Raw genomic sequence first — 19,129 nt, 5'->3', positions numbered from 1 at the left:
GCGTTCCCGTGCGCCGGGTGCCCGGGGGCCTCGCGGTCAGGGCCTCCACACAGTGCCCTGGCGCGGACAGGGGGGCTGTAGTCCGCCTGTGGGGGCGGAAGCTCGGTACTTGGGAGCCGCGTCCACACCGGCCGACGCCAGGATACGGGAGGCGCCGCGCACACATCAGGGCCGGAGCCAGGGTACCTTAGGCGTTTCGCTGAGCGTGGACCCCCTAGTCATCGCATTTTTATTTCATCCGCCCTTCCCCAGGACACAATTCAGGCTCTGGGGGCCGTCCCTGTGTTCGGGGGCAGCCCGGGGTCAGGCACAGGGCCCCGAGGGAAGGCAGGAGGACAGCGTAGGCGTAGGTGCCGGCACGAGGCTGAAGAGTGCGCGGCGACCCGCGGGGGGCGAGGGCTGTGGGCCGGCCTGCAGGGAGCTGAGTGCGGCCAGGCGCTGCTCTCGGGACACGTCCCCGCGCAGGTCCAAGAGGGCAGAGACGTGATCCTCGCTAGGGGGCGCCACAGGGGTGTGTGTCACCTCCGCCCCACTCCTCCCAAGCCCGCCCCCGCTCCATCCCCCCCCCCAGTCTTCACACCTCACGTCAGGAAATTTTTGTCGCAGGCCTGCCACCTCGAGGCCAAGTAGCATGGGGTCGCGGAGGTTCAGCAGGTCCCGAAGAGCGAGGAGCACGGGCGCGCACTGAACACTCTCCTCCAGGCCCTGAGCACCGCGGAGTAGGTCTCGAGTCCCCCTTCGGCCCCCGCCCAACCACTGAGACTCCCGCCCAGCTGCTCCCCTAACGGACTCTCACCAAGCCGAGGAAGAGCTCCCGAAGCTGGGCCGCGTCGTGCTGCAGGCGCTCGGCCGCCCGGGTCCTCTCGTCCGCGCCTCGGCACACCAGGCGGCCCTGCATCAGCGCGCGCAGGTACTGCAGTACCACCGTACGTTCCGCCTCGGCCAGGAGCAGCTGCGGAGAGCGCAGTGGGTCCAGCATGCCTTTTCCGTGGGCGCTTCCCTACTCCACAGTCTTCCCCTTCGACGCACCTGGACCGCAGGATTCCGCACGCGCCTGAAATCCTGGCAGAAGCGCTCCGTCCTCTTGCACACGTCGTCCAGCAGCTCTGGGCTCGAAAGCCACCGGCGTGAGGGCAGAGCCGTGAACAGGGGCTGCGGGATGGGGGAGCAGAAACAGGGCTGGAGGAACAACCAGACCTAGCATTCCTCCAGACCTAGCATTCATACACACGTGTATGCTGAATCTCTTCCTCCCACCCCCATCCCCACCTGAAGCCTTACCTGGAGCTCGGCCAGCAGCGCCTCCAACACCAGGCGGCAGACCCTTCTCTGCAACTCGTCCAGCGCTGCCTCCACCGGAGCCAAAGCTCCTGAAGCCACCCCGTCGGGCTGCAGGACTGACACTGAGGAGCTGGACAGACCGAAAGTTAAGGCTTCAGGACCAAGGCCAAGGCCCTCGCGGCCCTCTGTTGTGTAGCCACTCTGACGCCACCTGGTGGTGCAAGTGTGTGGCGAGATGGGGCAAGGGGGGGCTCTCAACCCTTCTGAAGATCTGGGGCTTGGATTAAGGACGGGAGTGGTGGGCTCAGACAGCTAGCAGGAACCCAACCAGACCTGCTTCAAATTCAAAATGTGACTTCGAGCAAGTCGTATCTTTTGTTCTCCGTTTGGGTAAAGAAAGAGTTTAATCTCAATCAGGAGGGAATAAAACTCATCATTAGCTTGTTTGTTCTCTCTGCCCTCACCACATAGAACATAAGACCAAAGAAGAAGGGAATTTTTTTTTCTGTTGTTTACAACTGTAACCTCAGACATTACCAGGCACAGAGTAGGGCCTTGATAAGTATGTGCTGAATAAACGAATAATTGATACAATGTGTCAGGCAGGCACTGTGATAGGTACTTCACATTTGTTATATGATTCTCAGAATCTACCATTATTACCCACATAGTGCTGATGAGAAAAACGAGATTCAGAGATTAGGTAACCCATCCAAGGTCACACAATTAGCAATTAGTAGAACTAAGATTGGACTGCCAGGGCTATGTGACTCCAAAATTTCTTTTTTTTTTTTTTAAGATTTTATTTATTTATTTATTTAAAGATTTTATTTATTAATGAGAGACAGAGCGAGAGAGAGAGAGAGAGAGGCAGAGACACAGGCAGAGGGAGAAGCAGGCCCCAGGTAGGAAGCCCGATGGGGGACTCGATCCCAGGACTCCGGGATCACGCCCCAAGCCAAAGGTAGACGCTCAACCGCTGAGCCACCCAGGCATCCTTGAGTCCAAAATATCTGATGACCTTTGTGTGGACTGGGTCCATATCTAATTGGGGTTCAGTAAGGGGTTCTGGGAGGGTGGCTTCTGGTACCTGAGTGCTGACTGGTGGTTGAGGGTGGCCAGTAGGTAGGGCACATAATGAGGGGCCATTGCTTCCCCCCTCACGTGGTCTCGGGAGAATCGGATCAGAGCATCACTAAAACTGCAAAAAGCAGAGGTGGTTCCTGTACCTGTCACTCTGGCACCCCCACAATCTGAGTCCAACCTCCAGCCCCACCTTCAAGAAACCCAAGACGCTGTTTTGAAGGAGCCCTTTCCCACTGGTGTGCCTTATTCACTCAGAACCCCTTTGGGCTTCCCCAGGAGCAGGACTAGGGGTCAGATGTGGGTCGACGCCTTGGCAGACCTCCTCAGGAATGTGCCCAGCTCTGATAATGCCATGGCATGCATCCGTTGCTGCAGTGACTCACTGACCAGGCTGGTCACGCGAATGTTCTCTTCTAGGATCTACAGGCAGAAATGGGTGGCAATCAGCAGGGTCCTAGTCCTGTTCTCCCTTTCCCCTATGGGAGCTTGCCACCTGCCTGGCCTCTTCCCACCCACCTGTAGCACTATGGCCGGCATAGGTGAGTGGTAGAAACCAGATGAGTCGGTGCCAGGTTCCTGCTCTCTGTTCCACTCAGCTACCTCCCCATCCAGTGCGTTCTGCAGCCACTGGGCCACATTTGCCTGGGGAAAGGGGCAGAAGGCAGCAGGATGTAGCAGGGCACTGATACTACTAGAGACAGGTAGACATACGACTCTAGATACAGGCCCACAGCTGGTGGAAGAGTTTCTCATACCCGGGGCCCAACTACTCACCTGGATTTGGGCCACAAATGTTGCCTCTAGCTGTTCAATGTTCTCCAGGGTCAGGAGGGGCTCCAGCTGAGACACGTCAGCCTCAGGCCCCAACTCGAGGCTCCCCATCATTTCGGGCCTGCAGATGGGTAGCCCGGTTTCACTCTGTGCCTCCAGCCTCTGATCCACCCACTTCCTGTTGCCCCAAGGGTACTGACCCCTGGTACACATGCAGTGCCCAATGCAGCAAGGTGAAGGCGTCAGAAGCACCTAGCTCAGGCCCTTCCAGGAGCTGCTGCAGACAGCGGCGCAGTCCATGGTGCAGGGTGTGCGTCCACAGCTGAACCACCTTGTAGTGTGGTGGGCAGCAGGGTGCTACTAGTGCTTCAGCTGTGGCCAACTCGGCTGGTAAAGCCACCCGCAGAGCCTCCAGCCACCCCTTCAGGGCCCCGGGCTCGAGCAGAAGAGGTGTCCCAAAGTGGGTTCTCTCCAGGCCCTCCTGTAATGCCTGCAGACAACGCTGCCGCCAGTCCCTGGGGGTCAGCTCCAGGGAGGGTGTGTACCCGGCATCGACTTCCGCTATGCGCACAGCAGCCACCAGCAGGGCTGGGTCCTCCCGTGCCAGCTGCCCTGCGGCCCCCGCAGCCACCTCCACAGCCTGGCCAAGAGCCTCAGCCAGAGGGCCCAGCGCCTCAAAGACTGGCAGCTCCAGGCCCCCCAGAGGTGCCCACGTCTCCTCTTGTAGCTGCTCCAGCTCCCGAAGGCACGCATATGCCTCCAAGAGCTGCTGGGCATCAATCAGGGTCCGTGTGTGGGCCACTGCTGCTGGCACTAGGAAGGGAGAAGATGAAACAGCCCTAAGTTTCAAACTTCCCACCTGTGCAATGGGCACAGCCATGGATACTGAGGCCCCTAGGGCTGGAGTGATGTGTAAAATGCATAATAACCAGGACAGCAGAGCACTGACCAATCTGAAAGGACCCAGAGAAGGGCCCAGAGGCCTACTGGGCCAGATATAAATTCTTGAGTTGATGGAGCAAGAGGAAGTCAGGGATCCTGGAGGCAAGGCAGGGAAGAACTCGTGGACCCTTGCTAGTGGCTATTTACCCATCCTATTAAGGAATCATTTCAATAACTTTGCAACCAGGGCGGTCAGAGCCACTTGACTGGGTCTCAGCCCTGAGTCCTACAACGCATGCTTGACAATCCCAGCATGAGCTGATTTGTATCCAGATTCCTCTGCCATCAGAAACCTGAGTCACTCTCTGGGAGGTCCCTGGGGTGTCCCTCCCATCTAAGGGTGACGCCCTTTGGTCAGTAATGGGCATGTACTGACTGACTGTTGAGGGGCTGAGGCCCAGGGCCCCTGCACACTCACCTGCCCACAGCCGGGGCAGCAGCTGAGACAGGACCTGCAGTTGCTTGTGCTGTGCAACCTGTTCCCGCAGCGGTTTTAGGGTCTGTGTGGTCTCTGCCAGATCCTGAAGCAACCCATGGGCCTGGCCAAGGGCCTCACGGGCTGCCTGCAAGGCCTCAGAAGCCTGGGCCAGCTGCCACACACCAATCTTCACGCCCTCCAGGTAGGACTGCACCACCGACTAAGGAGGGAGGCAGCCTGTGAGGCCTGGCCAGGCCGGCAGCCCACCCCCAGCTCTCCTTTCCCTTGACCAATGCCCACCTTGATGCGCGCTTCCAAGGAGCAGGTACGCTGAACCTCACGGCTGCGGTACTGGCTCAGTCTAGCCAGCTGTTCCGGCCGGTAGAAGATGCCCGAGGCCCATTTGAGTGCTGCTCCTCGGGCCAGCTGCTCCGCCCTCTCCTGCTCTGGCCACTCAGGCCCTGGGCAGGAAGAGCCTGGGCAGCCTCGTCAGTTGGGCAAGGCCGATGGGAAGTGGCCCAAACCTGTTCCCCTTCCTACTTCCTAGCCTGTCCCCCTAGGGCAGTCTGACCCATTCCTCTTGCTGCCCTATAGAGCACCGGCCAGACCTGGCAAGGAGGACCCAACCCCACCAATGCCATCTTTTTGGCCACCATCCCTCCCCTAGTCCACCCGGAAGGGCTCCTACCGGGAGGAATTGAGGGCTGCATTTCATCCTTGGTTGCTGAGTCCATGGCAGTCCTTGGAGGAGCTGGAGATGAGGTAGGAGTCGGGGCAAGAGCCTGGGTTAGAGTGGGCAGAATGGGTGCTCCTGTGAGCTGCAGCCTCGGTCTAGGCCCCTCTGAGAAGGAGGAGGGGGTTTCTTGCCCAGCCCCCTCAGGAAACGGGAGGACTGGGTTTCTCAGTTTTGCCCCTGCAGATGCCAAGTGAGGCAGAGCAGACTCAAGCCCCTGCTGGCCCCAGCTCCAGCTCTGAACTGCAGAGGATGGTTTAGTATGGAACTCACCAGGCTTGACCAGGCATCCAGTTCCTTCTCCTTTGAAAACACTCTTTGGCCTTGAGGATGGCCCTCTCCCCCAGTCCTCAGGGCAAAGCAGGGTATTCTCTTCACTGGCTCACGAGGCCTGGGTGGCTCCAGCCTACACCCCAGCATGCAGCAGAATCCTCCCCAAGGAAGCCTCTGTACCACCTCCCCTGCCCAGGAGCACCCTCCTCCTTCGAAGGCCCCTCCTTCCCCAAGGCCAAATGCCCAGAAAGGAAGGAAGCTGAGTCTCTGGCCCTTTATTCCCAACAGGAAAGTGCATCTGCATTGTGGGATGGGGTGGGGAGGGCTGGGCGCCACTTCCTTGGGGGGAGGGGGTGTAGGAGTCCTGCCCAACCCATCCAGGACCTCTTACGTCCTGTGCTCAGGACACAGACTCATGTGAACTAGAAGGCCCTAATTTGGGGTAGAGAGCAGTGTGTGCAAATATGGGTGCAGACAACATCGCAGTAGGAAAACTGTGTTGATGGCTCCTCAGAGGGAGGGTAGGCACCCCTGCAGAGAACTGAGAGGCTGTTGTGAGGAAGGTGTGTGGTGGGTGATGGTAAGAGAGGGGTAGGAGGGCTCTGAAAGCTGTGTTTGTCTTGAGAGTTACAGGGGGCCATGGAGAGGACCACCAGGTAGTAATAATATAGTGGATGCTGGTTACCACCCAAATCCACCCTGCGGGACCACGCCACTTCTTCCCCTAGCTGTCCGGAACGTAGGTTGCTAAGATGTCACAGCTGAGTCTCTCACTCAAAGTCAGGGCACAAAGGCCTGATAACCTTGTCTGGACATGGACCACCTTGGAAGGGCCCCACCTCGGTTTCAGGGCTCCTAACAGGATGGCCTGAGACCTCTATTGTAACTGCATCACAGTTTAATTCACCTTTCTCCTCAATTTTGCGTGTCTTACTCCCTTACAGATGTGGATCCTCAATAAACTTCCCTGCAGACAGATTCCTGTCTCAAAGTCGGCTTCCCAGAGATCCTGACCTAAAGTAAATGATAATAAATATTGATGGTATCAAACATAACAAAACGGTACTAGCCACACCTAACCCTTTCTACCTGCCAGGAACTGCTCTAAGTGCTTTACTGACATGTGCGCATAGGTAAGCATGTTTGCATTGGTGGGAAGATGGTTACAATTCCATGGTCTCTGGGTACTGCAGGGTGGGGACGAGAGAAAGATGAGGCTGGGATCAGGGAAGGGGAATGGGAGTGGACACAAGTGGGCCCGCTGTACCCAATGCTGGCTGTTTGGCAGGAACTGAAGGACAGCAATGGGGTCAGTTAAACCAAGACACTGGGACAGCTTCCAGGAGCAGGTTGGGGGAAACACATTGCGGTCATCAAGCAGCGTGGTCTCCTCTTCCGCAAAGGGGACAGGCTGGGTATGCCTGGAAGGTTCTAGCGGCTTTCCCTTCTCTACTGCCGGGGCTGCCCCCCTGACTTCCTCCACCTGCCCCTGGACCCTGTCCCCTCTCCCGGGATCCCCGGATTGTCTTCGTCCTCTTCGGCGGTTGGACATTTGCTGATGGTCCCCGAAGTTTTGCTGCCGTGTCCGCAGAGAGGAATTGCGCCGGGTTCCCTGGGAGGGCGCGGAGCGGAAGCGGAAACAGCGGCGCTGGCGCCGGCGGCCGGGTGGCCAGGAACGGAAGCGGAAGTGGCGGCGGCGCCGGCCTGGCCTGGCCTGGCTGAGGGGAGGCGGCGGGCGGGAGCGATGGCGGAGGCCGGGCCGCAGGCGCCGCCGCCCCCGGGCACCCCAAGCCGGCACGAGAAGAGCTTGGGACTTCTCACCACCAAGTTCGTGTCGCTTCTGCAGGAGGCCAAGGACGGCGTGCTTGACCTCAAGCTGGTGCGGCCTGGGCTAAGGGGCGCCCGGGAGGATGGTGGACCAGGCAGGCCCGGACCGGTAGTGGGAACCCCTGGGGCGGCCCCGCTGAGCCCTCGGAGGGCAAAGCGCCATCCGTGTGCTTTCTCACAGGCGGGAGGCCAGGAGCGGTTTCATTCATTCAGCCGGGGCCATTGGGCGTCCGCTCTGTGCCAGGCTCTGGGCTGCAGGCGGTGGTCCTCGTGGCCCTCCTCGGCTGGTGTGGGGACATCAGTTCAGACGGTGCCGGGCCTCCTCTGCCCCGCGGTCCCGAGCTGCTGCAGTGCCTGGGAGGGGGATTGGGACTCGGGCCACCCCTTTTCCAGAACCCTTCCAGACTAGGTCTCAAGGTAGCTGGGGGAACACCTGAGAGTGGGCCTGAGTATCCTGCACTCTGTTCTGTCTGCCAGGCAGCTGACACCCTTGCTGTGCGCCAGAAGCGGCGGATTTACGACATTACCAACGTCCTGGAAGGTATCGGGCTGATCGAGAAAAAATCCAAGAATAGCATCCAGTGGAAGTGAGTGGGGGCACCCGGGAGAGCAATGGCGTCTCCCACCCAGAAGTGGCAGGGGTGTGGGGAGGAGGACACAGGAGAGAGCAGGGGCCACGGGACCCAGAGTTCCTGGCAGCTCCTCTCAGCCCCACTCTCTGGGCTCAGGGGTGTGGGGCCTGGCTGCAACACCCGGGAGATTGCGGACAAGCTGATTGAGCTCAAGGCTGAAATCGAGGAGCTGCAGCAGCGGGAGCAAGAACTGGACAAGCACAAGGTGTGGGTGCAGCAGAGCATCCGGAATGTCACAGAGGACGTGCAGAACAGCTGATATCCTCCTGGCGGTCCCTGCTCCCGGGGAGTGGGCAAGGGGCCCTCTAGTCCAGCTGGGTTTGCTCTGTGGTGCCCTAGGCACTGTCCCTCTTGGGAGGATGATCCTGCAACTCCTGGGCAGGTCCCTGCCTTGGCCTCCCTCCTCAAACTCAAAGCCCCTCCCCAACCAACCGTGGTCTGTGATTCTTCCCTATGTAGACCCCAGGTCCCAGGACTTTGTCTGAGAGCTTTCATGTCAGATCTCTGCTAAAGAGCTGGGTTTTCTCTGTGGTCTGCCATTTGTCACCATAGGCAGGGCATCAGCCGTTCTCCTTAACCCCCACACCTTGGCCTACGTGACTCATGAGGACATCTGCAGATGCTTTGCTGGTGAGCAGAGCCTGGGTAGGGGGACATGGGGGTGGGGCTGGGCTGAGCCACAGCCTTGAGCAGTGGGCTCAGTGCCCAAGGAGAGTTTAGTCTCTTAAGAGGGTTCCATAGGCTTGCCCAAAGAGGAACCAGGCAGGGTAAGTCCTGGGTTTGAGGGTCACCAGGACTCCATGAAGACAAACCATATTGAAAGGGTACAAGAGTTCTGGGCTGGGTCCCTAGGTCAGTCCCCATCTGCACTGTTCCCTGGGCTTGGCTTCTCGGACATGACAGAGGCATAAGGGGGACAGAGCATGTGCGTACGCATATGCATGATGTTCCCTTGCAATCTATCAGTTATTTGCATTACAAATACAGGAACTGCTCCTTCTTCATCCTGCATCCCCTAAACTAGTTTGGAAAAGGAACATTGGCCTTGGCCAGAACATCTTCTAGGGACCAGCCCCATCAATCAAGGAGTGAGATGCCTATGGCCAGCAATCCTTCAGTCCACACGTTTGAGCCCAGATTTTCTGGTTACTAACCCTTGGGCTCTTGGGAAGAGAAAAGCTTTAGTTTTCTGCCTCAGCCACTGTGGTGGGGGTCGGGTGAGGCTTACTATCCTAAGAGACCATGATTTCCTCCCTTGCTCAAAGGAATAGGTACCCCTATTCTCAGATTAGATTGAGCCCATGGGCCCTGACTCCTCTTCCTTGTCATTCTAGGAGATACCCTCTTGGCCATCCGGGCCCCATCGGGAACCAGCCTCGAGGTGCCCATCCCAGAGGTGGGTGCTCAGCCCAAGCAGGCGGGGTTGATTGAGGGCGGGTGCTGGCTGTGGAGCCCGATAAGTCCCGGGTGGGGCAGGTAGGGGGTGGCCTGGACTTGGGGTTTATCTAGAAGAACGGGCAGCCTAGGGTGGGAGAGGACACTGGCCCCGGCCCAGGGTTAGGCTGGCAGGAGCCAAGCCTGCTTCTCATTCCGCCTGTCCCTTACCCCCCACCTCCAGGGCCTCAATGGACAGAAGAAATACCAGATTCACCTGAAGAGTGTGAGTGGCCCTATTGAAGTGCTGCTGGTAAACAAGGAGGCATGGAGCTCACCGCCTGTGGCAGTGCCTGTGCCACCACCAGAAGATCTGCTCCAGAGCCCACCTGCTGTCTCTACCCCTCCACCTCTGCCCAAGCCTACCCTGGCTCAGCCCCATGACACCTCACGCCCAAGCAGTCCCCAGCTGACCACCCCCACCCCTGTCACTGGCATCACTGAAGCCCAGGGGGTGCCCGGTCCAGCAGCTGAGATCGCAGGTGAGGTAATAACAGGCAGCTGGTGATAGAATGATTTCTGGGGCCCGGAAGGCAATACCTCTGTGTTGTGGAATGCGTGCTCAGAGTTGGAAGAGACCTTGGGGAGGATGTCCTTTTCCTAACCTCCAGCTGGCCTCCCCTTGCTGTGGTCATAAATGAGCCCTTTCTAATAGGCTCTGATGGTGTGAAGGGATATTAGTGGTAACAGTTTTCCCCAAGTCCACTTGTGTCTCCATTCAGCCCCCCTTGAAGTGTGGTCACAGGAGTCATGTCATTCATGAGTCTCTATCCTGCAGGCCTCATGCTCCTGTCTCCTTTGGTGGCTCATTTCTGCATTACCTCTGCAGGGCGCTGGCCAGGGGCAGGGTCGGGGGGACTGGCAGTGCTTATCTCTCCTTGGGCCTGGGAACCGGGACTCTTGTCACCCCTACTGTGGGTTCTAGCACAAAACTTCAGTATCCCACTTCCTGCTCCCAAGTGACTGGGTTCAGGGGATCTGGTTGCAGTGAGTGGTGGCCCTGGAACGGACAGCAAGGACGGTGGTGAGCTTGGCTCCCTCCCACCGGGCCTGGCAGCCCTGGACACTCGGCCGCTGCAGTCCTCTGCCCTACTAGACAGCAGCAGCAGCAGCAGCAGCAGCAGCAGCAGCAACAGCAGCTCATCCGGACCCAACCCTTCTACCTCCTTTGAGCCCATCAAGGCAGACCCCACAGGAGGTGAGTGCATGTTCCCTGAGGGGCAGGGAATCTGGCCGCAGCCACTTCTAGGTCAGAAACAGCTGGGGCTGGAACCTAGCTCTCCTGTCTCCTCAGCCAGAGCTGGCCAGCCCCCACATCAAACCTTGTTTTGACCCCAGAGCTCTGCCAGTCTGAGTGAGGAGCCTGGGCTCCACAGAACTCCCAGGCCCCTCTCAAGCCTTGCCTCCACCCCCACCGCCCTACCTCCCCACTCCCTCCCCGGGCACTCAGGTGTCAGGAAGGCATAATAGCTGTCCTGGGGATGGGGTGTGGGAAGGCACTCAGGCTTCAAAAGTGGGGGCAGTGTCTTCCCAGGGGACGTGATGTCATTTGCCTTGAGTCTTCTTTTTATCCTGCGATTTGGGTATTCGCTTCTAGGACTCGTTCTCCTCAGCCCACAAGCACCAGTCTCTTCTCACTGACACTGTCCTCTGTGTTCCCTCTCTCACCTTCACTGGGTCCTTAACTGAAACTAGCTTTTCTCTGTCAGTGTGTACCCTACTATTGGCCCTGGTCCCTCAGGCCTGACACCTGCACATCATTCTGCTTCCATCTCCTCTTCGCTTTGCATTAACTGAGTTTTGTCTCAGACATCTCCCATCGCTGCCTTCATGTCCTCATACTCAGGGTCATTACTGGCTACCTCTGTCCTGAATTCTTCGGCATCTTCCGCTCTACCCTGACTGATAGGGTTGTCTGAAACACAGGTTGTGTGTGCCATTTCTGAGTTTACAGAGTACCTCCAACAGCTTCTTAAGGGCTGGTGGGTAAGAGCAGAGCCCCCTCACCTGGTATGTGCAGTCCTCGTGCACCAGCACTCTGCTAGTTTAATTTTCCCCTGCTCCACACGTGTGTCCTCCAGTCAGACCTTTGTAGCAGACTTGTCACCCTGTAGCACCAGCGCCTATCGAATGTCTGCCTGCTTTGCCAGATGACCTGGTCCCGGGTGTGGTCGCTGAGCCTAGCATTGAGCAGGTGCTCAGCAAGGGCAGGAGTGAGTGGGGCAGCCGCCATCAGACAGGGCATACCTACTGAGCCCGTGAAGGGAGGGGTCTGCTGCCTTTCTGCAGCACTTCTGAGTTAGAAGGGCCGTATCAGTCACCTGCGATGAGCCTTTAGTACCCTGGGTACTCAGGAGTTCACATCTAGCCAGGGAGACTGACAACGCCAGCTTGGCCTGGGGCATGCCCTCCACCTCCAGCTGTGTGGAGCCCCAAGATGGGTGGTAGATCTGAGGAAGGTGGGGGCTGGAATGGGACCAGACTGGATCTCTGTGCCCTCCAGCATGGCTTTCTTGTCTTTCAGTTCTGGAACTCCCCAAAGAGCTGTCAGAAATCTTTGATCCCACAAGAGGTAGGTCTGCACTCTTCCGTGGGGTAAGGGTCTCATGGTTGTTTTCTTGCACTTCTGAGGCCCTGTGATTGCGTTTGGTACCTGGACAAAAAGTTCTTGATGGGGGGGTGGTGCGTGGAGGGCCCTCTTCATGGGCTTTGGTGGGTGGAGAGCCAGGAGCCAAAATGTAACCCAGCTTTTCCTCCCTCCAGAATGCATGAGCTCAGAGCTGCTGGAGGAGCTGATGTCCTCAGAAGGTGGGTGGCCCAGGAAGGTGGAGGGTGGGGGTGGGAGTGGGGGCTGGGCAACTGCTGGGGGCTGTGCTTGGCCCAGGGCCTCAGCCTGGTGCTCTCTGCAGTGTTTGCCCCCCTCCTCCGCCTATCTCCACCCCCCGGAGACCACGATTACATCTACAACCTGGACGAGAGTGAAGGTGTCTGTGACCTCTTCGATGTGCCTGTTCTCAACCTCTGACTGACAGGGACATTCCCTGTGTGGCTGGGACACAGACTGTGTGACCTGGGGGCTGCCTGAGGACCTCCCCTGCTCTACCCCTACACGGCTTGAGAGCCACAGACTCCTGGCTTCCCCAGCCTTCCCTCACTGCAGTTCTGATCAAAACTCCCACTCCTGCACGAGTAGAGCACCTGTACCGTGCTAGGAAAGCAGGGGAAAGGGGCTCAGCCCCCTTCACCATGGAGCCAGAGCGTTTGCCTCTCCTTTTCTGGGGCTTTCCCCCACCTCATGCCCTCTCCGAGCCCTCTCAGAGCCAAGGCTCGGCTGCCACTCAGTGGCACAGATCTGAAGACCTGCCATCATCCCCATAGGGCAGCTTGTCCAGCCCCACTGCCCTGTTCCAGCCAACGCCTCCCACTCTGGGGAGGAAAGCTGAGGGTGGAGCCAGATGCTTGCCAGCACCACTCCGAGCCTCCTTCCCTTCTCCCCACCCCTGACCCTGCAGCTTCCCCTAGACCTCTCCTGTGTACCCCTCATCTGCTGGACCTTTAGCTCTGAGTACCTATGGGGGCGGGGGGAGGAGAATGGCTGTCAACCAGAAGGAACAGAGAGGTCTTTAGCTAGAAATCTGGGCAGGTGAGCCCCTGAGGATTGGCCCAATCTCCTGCTGCCCTGTAGACCAACCCTCCCTTCTTGTTTATTCATTTACCCTCATTTAGAGCCATTTGCAGAGATTTAGAAAGATTTGCAGTAACGAATGGATTCCTATATAAAGATTATTTTTATACTTTTTGCAGCAAAAGAAAATTGTAATATTTGTACAGTATCCAAGTGAATAAAAGACCATGCCTAAGGCTATCTCTGATCTGGTTCTTTCAGGGCCCCTCCCTGCAATTCTGCTGGATTGGTGGTGGGACCGGGCGGGTCACCTTTGTTGGAAAGGGAGGTGTGGCTGTTGCGGTATCCCGCCCTCCCCGCCCCCACCTGGCGCACCTAGGGGCGGGGCGGGGCTGCCGGGGCGGGGCAGGGCAGGCGCCTTCCCACGGGACTCCAACCCGGAACTAGTCTCGGCTCCCTTGGGAAGGCCGCGGCCCCTGTCCAGGAGCCGGAGCCTGACCCGTGAGTGCGGGCCACGGGTCCAGGCCTTGGACAGAGGGACACCCTCGTTCTCGGAGGCACCAGACCAGGCGCTTCCTTGGCCGGACGTTGGACGGTCTGGAAACTACAGGCGCTCCTGCTCCGGCTGGACCATGGCGCCCCCGCGGAACGTGGTGAAGATCGCGGTCCAGAAGCCTGACGCCATCCCGCAGCTCATCCGACTGGACCAGGTCACTCGGCCTGTCTGGCCTCCATTCATCCCACCACCCACCACCAGGTCGCCCCCTTCCCCTCGGAACCGCCAGGTTCCTCCCCACATCTGCCCCACAAGTGACCTCTCCGCTTGCAGGCAAAGCCCCTGGCCGCCGTTGTGAAGGAGGTGTGCGACGCGTGAGTGCAGGCCAGCCAAGCTGGGGAGGGGAAGGGAGGGGAGGGGAGGGGAAGGCAGGAAGGAGGGGCGCCCTCTACCTACCTGAGCCTCCGCTCCCCACTCCTCGCAGGTGGAGCTTGAGTCACTCGGAACGCTATGCCTTGCAGTTTGCTGATGGGCATAGGAGATACATCACTGAGAACGTGAGTCTCCCCACACCCCCCACACGCCCCGCCTCCAGGCCCCTATCCCACCGTGTGATACCCCTCACTTCCAACCCACCTGATCTTGATTGCTCAGACTCATCCCACTGGAATGTGATCTTTCTTTTCCTGACTCCCTCACCAACAACCCCGATTAACAAGTCTTCAGAGCCCTTCTTGACTTCTCTCCCTTTCTCTCCATCTTCTCCAGAACCGCACAGAGATCAAGAATGGCAGCATCCTGTGCCTCAGCACTGCCCCAGTAATGCCCTTCCTGACCCCACCCCACTCCCTGCCCTTCTCTGCCACCTTGCCCCACTCTGGAGGGCCCCATCTAGTGGACATCTGAGACCCCACACCTCCAGTTCCTGCTCCTTCCACCCAGCCTCCTCACCTCTCCTACCCCTGCCAGGACCTTGAGGCTGAGCGGCTGTTGAGTGGGCTGCAGAGTGGGAGTCGTGAAAGGCGTCGGGAAACTCTGCAGCACCTTGTCTTGCTGGCCCCAGATGTGACCTTTGCCCAGGAGGTCATCAGCCGTGATGGGCTTCAGAGACTAGGCACTATCATCGAGGATGGGGATGAGTGAGCACAGGACTGTGGTGGGTGGTGGACACGGTGGGGCTAGGGATCCTGGTCTGGCCCTGCTCAACTCCAGATGTGCCCCCAGCTTAGGGGAGGTGCTGACCCTCACGCTGAGGGCCTTCTTGGAGCTCATGGAACATGGCATGGTGTCCTGGGAGACGCTCAGCATCCCCTTTATTAGGAAGGTGGGTTGGCTTTTCTAGGGGCAGCAGGTGAGGGCAGTGGGGTGGTGTCAGGGTCTGGCCTTCCATGGTGGTGAAATGGTAACAATCCCTATCCCTGTTACAGGTGGTGTCCTATGTGAACATGAACCTGATGGATGCATCTGTGCAGCCTCTGGCCCTCAGGCTGCTAGAGAGTGTGACCTTGAGCAGCCCTGCCCTGGGCCAGCTGGTCAAGAGTGAGGTGCCACTGGATAGGCTGCTGGTGCACCTACAGGTGTAAGTGTCTAGAGGTGGGGTTAGAATACCGATGAAGGGAGTGGAGCCAGACCCTGAATAGCCAGCTGAGCCCTCTTCTTGCCCCAGGATGAACCAGCAGCTACAGACCAAGGCTATGGCATTGCTGACAGCCTTGCTACAGGGGGCCAGCCCCACTGAACGTAAGGTTAGTGTCGTATCTGGTGGCTGGATGGGGGAGGGGGCAGGGGCAGGAGCTGGCAGTCACTGTGCTCCATCCTGGGACCGCAGGATGGGTGTTCATGGTGGGGTTAAATCACCTAAGCCCCCTTCCCACCTATCTCAGCACATGCTTGACTACCTGTGGCAGAGAAACCTCCGCCAGTTCATCTATAAGGTAGGAAGGACTGGGCTAGGCAGTCCCCTCCCCACTTTTCCTCCCCCCCGGAAGCCTACACTCACACTTATGGACTGGTTCTTTTCCAGAATATCATCCACAGCGCAACACCACTGGGTGACGAGATGGCTCACCATTTGTATGTACTTCAGGCCCTTACATTGGGGCTGCTGGAGCCACGCATGCGGACGCCACTGGACCCCTACAGCCCAGTGGGTGCCTTTGGGGTACACAAGGCTGGGGTAGCTAGAGCACAGCCTTGAATCTATGATTCTGACACCCCCTTATCCCATGATGACCACCCCAGGAACAGCGGGAGCAGCTGCAGGCCCTCCGCCAGGCTGCCTTTGAGTCGGAGGGGGAATCGCTGGGTGCTGGGCTAAGTGCCGACCGTCGCCGTTCCCTCTGTGCCCGCGAGTTCCGAAAACTGGGCTTTTCCGTGAGCGACCCTCCCTAGCTCCCTACCCCTGCCTTACCCCAGGGCTGCTGTTGTTCCAGAGGCCTGGGGCCCTTATTGCCTGTCCCACTTCCCCCAGAACAGCAACCCCGCGCAGGATTTAGAGCGCGTGCCCCCTGGCCTGCTGGCCCTGGACAACATGCTCTACTTCTCTAGACACGCACCTAGTGCCTACAGCCGGGTCAGTAACAGGGTGGGTGGGATACAGCAGGATGCCCACCTAAGCAGGGTCCCCATGGCCTTGGCTGTGCTCCCTGTCCCATTCTCTTTTTCTACCACCCCAGTTTGTGTTGGAGAACAGCAGCCGTGAGGACAAGCACGAGTGCCCCTTTGCCCGGAGCAGCATCCAGCTAACTGTGCTGCTGTGTGAGCTGCTCCGCGTTGGGGAGCCCTGTGAGTGGGACTGGGCACAGCGTGTCTGGGAACGGGGGACGGAAGGGCAGAGAGGGCCAGGGGCTGCACACACTTTCTCCCTGAGCCCTTCCTGCCCCCCTGCTCCAGGCTCCGAAACAGCCCAGGACTTTTCACCCATGTTCTTTGGCCAAGACCAGAGTTTCCATGAGCTCTTCTGTGTGAGCATCCAGCTGTTGAATAAGACCTGGAAGGAGATGCGAGCCACCCAAGAGGATTTTGACAAGGTGGATGGGGTGGAAGCAAGGAGACCTGAGCCAGGGCAGGGGCTGTTCTGAGTAGGGTTCCAGAGCACAGCCCTGAGCTGAACTTGGTGGCTCCAGGTCATACAAGTGGTGCGGGAGCAGCTGGCCCGCACTCTGGCCCTGAAGCCCAGCTCCCTGGAGCTTTTCCGAACCAAGGTGAATGCACTCCCCTATGGGGAGGTGCTGCGGCTGAGGCAGACAGAGCGGCTCCATCAGGAAGGCACGCTGGCCCCTCCCATACTGTGAGTTGGAGGGAGTGGGTCCCCGTCCTGGCCCCCCTTCCTTCATGCCCCAGATGCCTTGCCCCAGGTCAGTCCCAGTCAGCAAGCTTTCCCCTTACCTTCCTCCCCGCCCAGGGAGCTACGGGAGAAGCTGAAGCCAGAGCTCATGGGCCTGATCCGCCAGCAGCGTTTGCTCCGCCTCTGTGAGGGGACACTCTTCCGCAAGATCAGCAGCCGGAGGCGCCAGGGTGGTTGAGTGGGCAGAGGGGTCCAGAGAGCAGCTGGGTTGGGGTCAGGCCACTCTTGTCATTCCTTCCCTCTTCCTTTCTGCTCACAGACAAACTGTGGTTCTGCTGCCTGTCCCCCAACCACAAGGTGCTGCAGTATGGGGATGTGGAGGAGGGTGCCAGCCCGCCCACCCTGGAGAGCCTGCCTGAGCAGCGTAAGGAGGACGGGGCAGGGGGCAGGGTCAGCCACTTGCCCTCTCCGGGCCACACCTGTCCCGGGACTGCCTGGGTCCCAGAGGTTAGCCCAGCCTTCTTCCTGCAGTCCCTGTGGCCGATATCAAGGCACTGCTAACAGGGAAAGACTGTCCCCATGTCCGGGAGAAGGGCTCAGGGAAACAGAACAAGGTGAGTGCAGTGGAGGCTGGGGGGCTCCTTCCCCTACTTCCTACCCACACCTGCCCTGATCCCCGCTCTGTGCTCTCCACTGCCTGGCTCCCCCAGGATCTCTATGAGTTAGCCTTCTCAGTCAGCTATGACCACGGGGAGGAGGAGGCATACCTCAACTTCATCGCCCCATCCAAACGGGAGGTGAGTATCTGGGGCAGGCCGAGCCAGTTTGGGCGGGCGGGCCAGGGAAAGAGATGGGAAGCCCTCACGGGCTGGCCCCGTCCCAGTTCCACCTGTGGACAGATGGGCTGAGTGCCCTGCTAGGCAGTCCCATGGGCAGCGAGCAGACTCGGCTGGACCTGGAACAGCTGCTGACAATGGAAACCAAACTGCGGTTGTTGGAGCTGGAGAACGTGCCCATTCCCGAACAGCCACCTCCCATCCCTCCACCCCCCACCAATTTCAACTTTTGCTACGACTGCAGCATCACGGAACCCTGACAGTGAGATTGGCTGTGGGCCACAGCTGCTGGCATTGGGGACCATGAAGGGCGGAGGGTGGAGGAGCCCAGACACCCTGACCAGCAAGAGGCTGCCGCAAAAATAAAGTCCACTTGACTCTTGGGTGTGTGTCCAGCCAGTTCTGAGACTGTGGGCCAAGCCTGCCTTCAAACTGAGCTTGCAAATGAGTTGGGGCATCAGGCCAAGGTCACTGCTTGGGGCCACAAACCCGGGCAGTGGCAGTTGAGGGGCTGGTGTTCTGAATGAGGGCCTGGAGACAAGCTGGCCCTATTGTCCTTCCACAGGAGGAGTCCTCAGCCTTCTTCCATGCTGGGTCTGCAGAGAGGGATGGCCTATGGTCTGCACACCAGCCAGCTGAGGGCCAAGTGGCAGGGTGGCAGGTGTTGCCCTAAGTGCATGCCTTCCTGGGCCACATTAACAGGGGCCTAATTTCCAGAAGGTTCTTGACAGTCCTGCTTGGCCCTGCCAGGAGTCCTTTTCAAGACTTGGAGGCCCTCTTGATGAGAGGCCTGTGGGACAGATATGAAGCTGGGTCTGTTTTGTGCTGAATGGCAAACTCAAGAATCCAAATGTGTCCCCAGGTGGTGGGAGGATAGAACTGAGGCTGGAAGACTTGTGTTCTGATTCAGATCTCCTGCCAGAGCATGGATATGGTGGGGGCCACCGACAGGCAAGACCCCTGGGGGCGAAAGTGGCTGGGGGTATTAGGCCTTGCTGGAGGTCAGTTTCAGAGGCTGGCACCCCACAGCGCAGGCTGAGAGCTGCCACCGCTCTGACCTCCTCCATGCCTCTCATTACTTCTCTTTCTCAACACCTTCACACACACCTTTTTGAACAGTGTTAACCTTGAAAATTAATGAAATGGCATCTCCTTTGGAGAATGTGCTGGAGGCGCACCCGCTCCTCACTCAGGCCTCCAGGGCCCAGCATGCCCACTCTTATGTTCAGACTTCCCACCACACTTGGAATAGTTCAAGTTAAACTTGCTATTGAGCTCAAGATGGCAATCAGGCGTGGGGATCCCAGATGCGTTAAATCTTCCAATACCATCAGTTCTTCCTCCCCAGTGTCTCCACTCCCTTGTCCAGGCCACCAGCATCGTAGCGAGAATCTGACTTCCTCCCTCCTGTATTGTTCTTGCAGTCCTTAGTACCCAAGTGCTTTTTCAAACACGAAGCTGATCAGGTTATATACACTCACATGCACAC

At 58.6% G+C, this 19,129-nt stretch overlaps 3 protein-coding genes and 2 long non-coding RNA genes across 31 annotated transcripts in view; 3 read left to right on the top strand and 2 right to left on the bottom strand.

The window, feature by feature from the left end:
- Nucleotides 1–212: 212 nt before the first annotated feature.
- Nucleotides 213–5,804, bottom strand: EXOC3L1 (exocyst complex component 3 like 1). Of its 4 annotated transcripts, none has more exons than XM_025426418.3 (14): nucleotides 5,505–5,804; nucleotides 5,187–5,280; nucleotides 4,799–4,959; nucleotides 4,499–4,718; nucleotides 3,339–3,951; nucleotides 3,142–3,259; nucleotides 2,884–3,009; nucleotides 2,687–2,787; nucleotides 2,372–2,482; nucleotides 1,282–1,411; nucleotides 1,030–1,152; nucleotides 797–952; nucleotides 581–705; nucleotides 213–493 (listed from the first exon to the last, which is right to left on the bottom strand). In XM_025426418.3, exons 1-14 carry the CDS (start codon nucleotides 5,649–5,651, stop codon nucleotides 304–306), a joined length of 2,415 nt encoding a protein of 804 aa, XP_025282203.1. In that variant the 5' UTR covers nucleotides 5,652–5,804; the 3' UTR covers nucleotides 213–303. The 4 variants fall into 4 exon arrangements, with proteins under 4 accessions (XP_025282203.1, XP_025282202.1, XP_025282204.1 ...); XM_025426417.3 differs by having other exon boundaries at nucleotides 4,799–4,974; nucleotides 5,505–5,801; XM_025426419.3 differs by having other exon boundaries at nucleotides 4,799–4,974; nucleotides 5,187–5,249; nucleotides 5,505–5,573.
- On the top strand, nucleotides 392–1,720 carry LOC112646482 (uncharacterized). Its single transcript, XR_007410536.1, has 2 exons — nucleotides 392–511; nucleotides 607–1,720. It is a non-coding gene; the product is annotated as an uncharacterized LOC112646482 (long non-coding RNA).
- On the top strand, nucleotides 5,118–13,262 carry E2F4 (E2F transcription factor 4). 2 transcript variants are annotated; one of them, XM_035715854.2, is made up of 12 exons: nucleotides 5,118–5,260; nucleotides 6,449–6,637; nucleotides 6,793–7,383; nucleotides 7,809–7,918; nucleotides 8,060–8,221; nucleotides 8,550–8,593; nucleotides 9,298–9,359; nucleotides 9,582–9,879; nucleotides 10,386–10,595; nucleotides 11,922–11,969; nucleotides 12,161–12,205; nucleotides 12,307–13,262. In XM_035715854.2, the coding sequence occupies exons 3-12, from the start codon at nucleotides 7,063–7,065 to the stop codon at nucleotides 12,420–12,422; spliced, it is 1,416 nt and encodes a 471-aa protein (XP_035571747.1). In that variant the 5' UTR covers nucleotides 5,118–5,260; nucleotides 6,449–6,637; nucleotides 6,793–7,062; the 3' UTR covers nucleotides 12,423–13,262. The 2 variants fall into 2 exon arrangements, with proteins under 2 accessions (XP_035571747.1, XP_025282250.1); XM_025426465.3 differs by lacking the exons at nucleotides 5,118–5,260; nucleotides 6,449–6,637 and having other exon boundaries at nucleotides 6,753–7,383.
- Nucleotides 13,167–19,129, bottom strand: part of LOC118354682 (uncharacterized) — a 21,686-nt gene continuing 15,723 nt past the window's right edge. For 18 of the 19 annotated variants that reach the window (XR_007410518.1, XR_007410521.1, XR_007410533.1 and 15 more), the window contains 4 exons: nucleotides 17,572–17,768; nucleotides 16,906–17,143; nucleotides 14,470–14,635; nucleotides 13,167–14,043 (listed from right to left, as the gene is read on the bottom strand). This is a non-coding gene — a long non-coding RNA (uncharacterized LOC118354682). The remainder of the gene's footprint in view (nucleotides 14,044–14,469; nucleotides 14,636–16,905; nucleotides 17,144–17,571; nucleotides 17,769–19,129) is intronic. The other variant, XR_007410531.1, reaches the window with a different exon arrangement.
- ELMO3 (engulfment and cell motility 3) lies at nucleotides 13,250–18,023 on the top strand. Of its 5 annotated transcripts, none has more exons than XM_035715851.2 (20): nucleotides 13,250–13,732; nucleotides 13,852–13,892; nucleotides 14,003–14,075; nucleotides 14,287–14,337; nucleotides 14,488–14,657; nucleotides 14,743–14,842; nucleotides 14,946–15,097; nucleotides 15,185–15,263; nucleotides 15,402–15,452; nucleotides 15,542–15,664; nucleotides 15,760–15,891; nucleotides 15,989–16,090; nucleotides 16,194–16,302; nucleotides 16,411–16,547; nucleotides 16,644–16,807; nucleotides 16,922–16,989; nucleotides 17,124–17,228; nucleotides 17,336–17,418; nucleotides 17,515–17,601; nucleotides 17,688–18,023. In XM_035715851.2, exons 1-20 carry the CDS (start codon nucleotides 13,250–13,252, stop codon nucleotides 17,898–17,900), a joined length of 2,523 nt encoding a protein of 840 aa, XP_035571744.2. In that variant the 3' UTR covers nucleotides 17,901–18,023. The 5 variants fall into 5 exon arrangements, with proteins under 5 accessions (XP_035571744.2, XP_025282211.2, XP_035571745.2 ...); XM_025426426.3 differs by having other exon boundaries at nucleotides 16,922–17,034; XM_035715852.2 differs by lacking the exon at nucleotides 15,989–16,090 and having other exon boundaries at nucleotides 16,922–17,034.

Source organism: Canis lupus, chromosome 5 (assembly GCF_003254725.2).
Source record: "Canis lupus dingo isolate Sandy chromosome 5, ASM325472v2, whole genome shotgun sequence".
NCBI classification, from domain to species: Eukaryota; Metazoa; Chordata; class Mammalia; order Carnivora; family Canidae; genus Canis; species Canis lupus.
This window is presented reverse-complemented; position numbering and strand designations above follow the sequence as displayed.

Bases quoted from the DNA above. Each gene is read 5' to 3' on its own strand.
- EXOC3L1 (XM_025426417.3), bottom strand. From the start codon at position 5,651: ATGCTGGGGTGTAGGCTGGAGCCACCCAGGCCTCGTGAGCCAGTGAAG. The intron at 4,975-5,186 runs GTAGGAGCCCTT...GAGGCTGCCCAG, and splicing joins GCAGCCCTCAATTCCTCCCG to GCTCTTCCTGCCCAGGGCCT. The intron at 2,483-2,686 runs GTCTGCCAAGGC...TGCTTTTTGCAG, and splicing joins CTGGGCACATTCCTGAGGAG to TTTTAGTGATGCTCTGATCC.
- E2F4 (XM_035715854.2), top strand. From the start codon at position 7,063: ATGGTCCCCGAAGTTTTGCTGCCGTGTCCGCAGAGAGGAATTGCGCCG. The intron at 7,384-7,808 runs GTGCGGCCTGGG...TCTGTCTGCCAG, and splicing joins GCGTGCTTGACCTCAAGCTG to GCAGCTGACACCCTTGCTGT. The intron at 9,880-10,385 runs GTGAGGTAATAA...ATCTGGTTGCAG, and splicing joins TCCAGCAGCTGAGATCGCAG to TGAGTGGTGGCCCTGGAACG.
- ELMO3 (XM_025426426.3), top strand. From the start codon at position 13,250: ATGCCTAAGGCTATCTCTGATCTGGTTCTTTCAGGGCCCCTCCCTGCA. The intron at 15,453-15,541 runs GTAGGAAGGACT...GTTCTTTTCCAG, and splicing joins TCCGCCAGTTCATCTATAAG to AATATCATCCACAGCGCAAC. The intron at 16,808-16,921 runs GTGAGTTGGAGG...CTCCCCGCCCAG, and splicing joins ACGCTGGCCCCTCCCATACT to GGAGCTACGGGAGAAGCTGA.